General features: G+C 37.5%; 1 protein-coding gene across 1 annotated transcript; it reads left to right on the forward strand.

Annotated features, from left to right (window-relative positions):
- Nucleotides 1–705: 705 nt before the first annotated feature.
- On the forward strand, nt 706–1,074 carry LOC124513722 (glutaredoxin-1-like). Its single transcript, XM_047081770.1, has one exon. It carries the CDS (start codon nt 706–708, stop codon nt 1,072–1,074), a length of 369 nt encoding a protein of 122 aa, XP_046937726.1.
- The last annotated feature ends 3,672 nt before the right edge of the window (nt 1,075–4,746 follow it).

Here is a 4,746-nt window from a genome sequence, read left to right on the forward strand (position 1 = left end):
CACTGGGCTCTGCTCAGACAGCACAGACCCTGTTTGGGATTCTCTCTCTCCATCTCTCTCTGCCCTTCCTCTACCAAAATAAATAATTAAACATGAAGGAAGGAAGGAAGGAAGGAAGGAAGGAAGGAAGGAAGGAAGGAAGGAAAGAAACCAACAACATTCCACTACCCATTCTATCACTACTGTGATGATAGTGAACTGACACAGGAAGTCACAGAAGAGTTCCTGGCAGAAACTCACTAAGTTTCCATAATTTGAGAGGATGAGAGCAGACAGTGGAAAAGATGAAAACTACTCTATTTCTACTACTATAGATCATTTAAGACCTGTTGGGACAACGGAGTAATCCAAGACATACAGGTTTACTAGATTATGGCAAGTCTCCTCCCTGATGCAGTGCTTAGTAGCACCAAAAAGAAAGCTGGTTGCAGTCACACCGTGTCCCTGGACATGAAGCTAGGCTAAAGAGACGTTGTATAAAGAACTTTACCTGCATACTTTGACATCACCGCATATTAGAAAAGAAAATACAGGAAAATAAAAGCCCCCCTTGATGGGAATATCTATGATCTATTTTCTCTGTACCTATTTCTGGCTTTAGAACTTCATTGTCCAGTACAGTACCCACTACCATACGTGGCTATTTAAATTTAAATGTAATTAAATTAGATTAAATTAAAAATTTATGGGTTTGTATCCTGAGCAATGCCTACAATGGAAGATTCCTCCCTAGGAGGCAGCTGCCTGTCAGCATGGGCTCAAGAATTTGTGAACAGCAAAATCCAACCTGGAAACGTGGTTGTGTTCATTAAGCCCACCTGCTCCTACCGCAGAAGGATCCAAAAGCTCCTCAGTCAATTGTCTTCACAGAAGGGTTTTTGGAATTTGTTGATAATCACAGCCACTAGTTACACAATCAAGATTCAAAATTATTTGAAACAGCTCACAAGAGCCAGAAAGGTACCTTGGGTCTTTATTGGTAAAGATTGTGTAAGTGGATGCACTTATCTGACAGAAATGCATCACAGTGGGGAACTGTTGAAGCAGCTAAAGCAAATTAGAGGTCTACAATAAGTATAGAGCAGACCCCAGGCTGATATCCCCTATGAAAGCTGGATGGCATTGCAGATGATACCACACTTCCTGGCGGATATAAGTGGGGCTAATAGCTCCAGCAACTGTTTCCTTAAAATTCTGAAATATATTCACCAAAAAAAGAGGGGTGTAATTTTTTGGGAAAAAATAGCTTTTGCTTTTTTTGATTCAGTATTAAAATTGAGCCAACTTGCCCCAAACCACGGGTCTGAGAAGAGTGATGGACATCCTGAGATTCCTCTCGATTGGCCCTTCAGGTTCCAAAAGACCATGACAAGTTACAGCTTAGGATTCAGTCAGGGACCCAAAAGATGTCCTCTCTTCGACACGTGTTTCTTATGAACTGTTCTCTATATGCCAGGACTCCTCTAGCTCCAAGCCAGCGTTTTTCAACAAAGTTTATCCCAGACCCTCTGGGATGAATCTATAATTGGTTTTCTGCTACTGCTTGAAAGTTATTTTGTTGGGGCGCCTGGGTGGCACAGTCGGTTAAGCGTCCGACTTCAGCCAGGTCACGATCTCGCGGTCCGTGAGTTCGAGCCCCGCGTCAGGCTCTGGGCTGATGGCTCGGAGCCTGGAGCCTGTTTCCGATTCTGTGTCTCCCTCTCTCTCTGCCCCTGCCCCGTTCATGCTCTGTCTCTTTCTGTCCCAAAAAATAAATAAACGTTGAAAAAAAAAAAAAAAGAAAGTTATTTTGTTGAGTCTGACTTTTTGGAATTTGCATTATGAAAACAATATGTATTTTCAATACGCTTTTTCAAGCTGCATGTGTTTCCCCAGTCATCATCCCCATCCCACCCCATCCTATCTTGAGAATCTCTGCTCTGAACCAGTGTTCTTAACCTTAACAATTGACAGATCTCATAGGAAATGTTCAACAGTTCTGTGAAAGGACTTGAGGACCCAATTTGAGATATGCCACATAAGTTAAACATGTTTGGTCTTCACTTGGTGCCACAGGGATCAAGGGTGCAAGTGTAGCTGCTGTGGCACCTCTGTTATGCAAGATGGTTGTCCGGGTAATAAGTCTGTATTAACTTGTTCAGAATATGAACAGAAGTAAAAGATAAAATTTAAAGTGTTATCACAGAAAACTTGCAACCGCCTCCCCTAAGACTGTCTCTGTGAAGTGGCCAAATTTGAGAAACACAGTCCTCAATGATTCTCTCTCTCCTTTTTCCCTCCACTCTTTGAAATCTTTAGGGTCTCTTATTGTGACATTTGTTCTAGAATTGCAATATTAAGTTAATTTCCTTCTTCAGTCTCTAGTGTGAATGGTTAATTTCTTTTCTAATAAAGAAATACCTAAAGATGAAAAAAAATTCAGTTCCTGAGCTGCACTAGCCAAATTTCAAGGCTCAATTGTCACATGCGGCTAGTGACTATCATATTAGACAATGCAATATAGAACATTTCTTTCCTAGAGCACTGATTGGTAGTAATACACAAGTACTAACCATCAAATTTACTTGATGAATTTCAAAAGTCTATTTGGAAAAATATATGAGAATCAGAAAAAATATCAAAAAAAGGAAAAAAAAACAGGGAATGCACACTGAAGTAGTATGAAAATACATGCAAAGCTGCTATAATTAAACAGTACTGGAGATATCAAAAGAAACAGAAAAATAGGTCAATGCACAATTTGCTAGTACAGAAATATTTCTAAATATATCTGAGAATTTAAAATTTTTTAAATATGTCACTTCAAATCACTGGTATTAGAACAATTAGATGTAAATTTTAGAGAAAATAAAATAATTATTAGCTACTTACTTTACATCAATTAAAAAAATTACTCCAGATAAGATTAAAGATCTAACTGTGTTCAAAACAGCTTAACAATGTTGACATAAAAAAGATGGAAAAGGCTTTTTAAGGAAGATAGGAAACCAGGAATAATTATAGATACAAAATAGGAAAAAATCCTGAGGTATATATAAACCTGAACCTTCAAATCAAAACGGTTTGCTGTGTAACATGCATAGCAATGAAAAGAGGCCATTATCTGGAAATGGCTTTAACATATTCTAAATTTAAAGGATAAGAAGAGAATTTTAAAAGGAATCCAAGCAGGGGAAAAAAATGGCATCCCCCCCCCAAAAAAAGCATACATTTTAGTCAAGGTTCCTTTAAACAGTAACAAAAAATGACTGTATATTTAACTTCAAATTCCAAAAAGTAATAATAGTATTGGCCACTTGGACCACTATTCAATAAAGGTGGAAAAAGTTTTTAAAGTATACATCTAAAAAAACAATCAAATGTAAATGTAAGGACACAAAACCACACTGTTCTAAATAATTCCTAGGGCAAAGAAGAAATCAAAGCTCTAATTATAGACTGTTTAGAAAAGAAGGATACTAAAGAACCTCCAGCTCCTGACAAATGATGAATTAGCTTGAGCTACAGGATTCCTCTAAAAAAAATTAAGAAGTAAATAAGAATAAAAGAGGAGAGCTCAGATACAAAGAACTAATCTGCAAGAACCTCTTGCAGAGAAACAAAGAAGCATCTTCTGGAATCTTCCATTTAGACAAGCTTAAGAGGAGCCTGTCTCAGATTCTTTCCTTAAACTCACCAGAAGGTCTATAAGTTAGTGCTCTGGTTCATCACCCTTCCTTGCACATTACAGATAGTACAGTTACAGCCTCAGATGAAACTGACCTCACAGGCAAGAACAGCTAGATAATAAGAAGTATATGAAAAATTATATTTTATAAAGATGCCCACACCTATATGTTCATTCATTCCCACATGTCCTTCTTACAATGTAACTGATACTCCCCTCACCAAGAAATGTGTTCTATGTTCTTTCCTCTTGAATTTGGGCAGAGACTCATGCCTGCCTCAAACAATGGCATAGGGAAAAGTGATCTATATGACTGTATGACTATATGATCTATATGACTTCCAAAATATATTACAATTCTGCCTGATGTTCCTTCTTTTTCCTTCCCTCTCTCTCTTTGGAATGTAGCCACCATGTTGTGGAGAAACTTAAGCCAAGAAGAGAAGTCACATGTGGGTTTTCCTGTAGACAGCCCCAACCAAGATCCAGCCAACACCTGCAACCACCACCAGAAATGTGAGACAATGCAATTCCTATCACTCCAGTCCCCAGCCTTCAAGTGTTGCAGCTGAGGCCCCAGATACTGTGGAACAGAAATAAGCCAGCCCTGCTCTATGTTGTCTGAATTTTGGAACCACAGAAACCAAGAATGACAAAAAATGATTACTGTTTTCTAAAGTCACTAAGTTTTAAGAGAATCCGTCATAAGTTTGTTGTGTAGCAACAGATAACTAACACAAAATATATTTGTTACAAAGAAAAGCTTTATTACATAAAGTAGGATACAAAACAAGAATAAAATTCTCAAAGAAATAGGGCAGGCTTTAGATTATATGGAACAGGCACCAGAAGTCAAAAAGAATAATCAAACAGAAATATTGGACACTAAAAATATAATACCTGAAAAACAAAATATAATAGATGAAATAAATTACAGGATCTATAAAGTCTAAGAAGGGATAAAGATATGAAAATTAAGAGAGAAGGAGAATAGAAAAAGATACCAACATATGGATAATAGAAATCCCAGAAAATGACAAAGAAAAGGGTGGGAGAAAAATTCAAAGGTAATAATGATA

Source organism: Lynx rufus, unplaced genomic scaffold, assembly GCF_022079265.1.
Source record: "Lynx rufus isolate CCGP_SWC_20201006 ecotype Redwood Valley unplaced genomic scaffold, mLynRuf1.p SCAF_1, whole genome shotgun sequence".
NCBI lineage: Eukaryota > Metazoa > Chordata > Mammalia > Carnivora > Felidae > Lynx > Lynx rufus.

Bases quoted from the DNA above. Each gene is read 5' to 3' on its own strand.
- LOC124513722 (XM_047081770.1), top strand. From the start codon at position 706: ATGCCTACAATGGAAGATTCCTCCCTAGGAGGCAGCTGCCTGTCAGCA.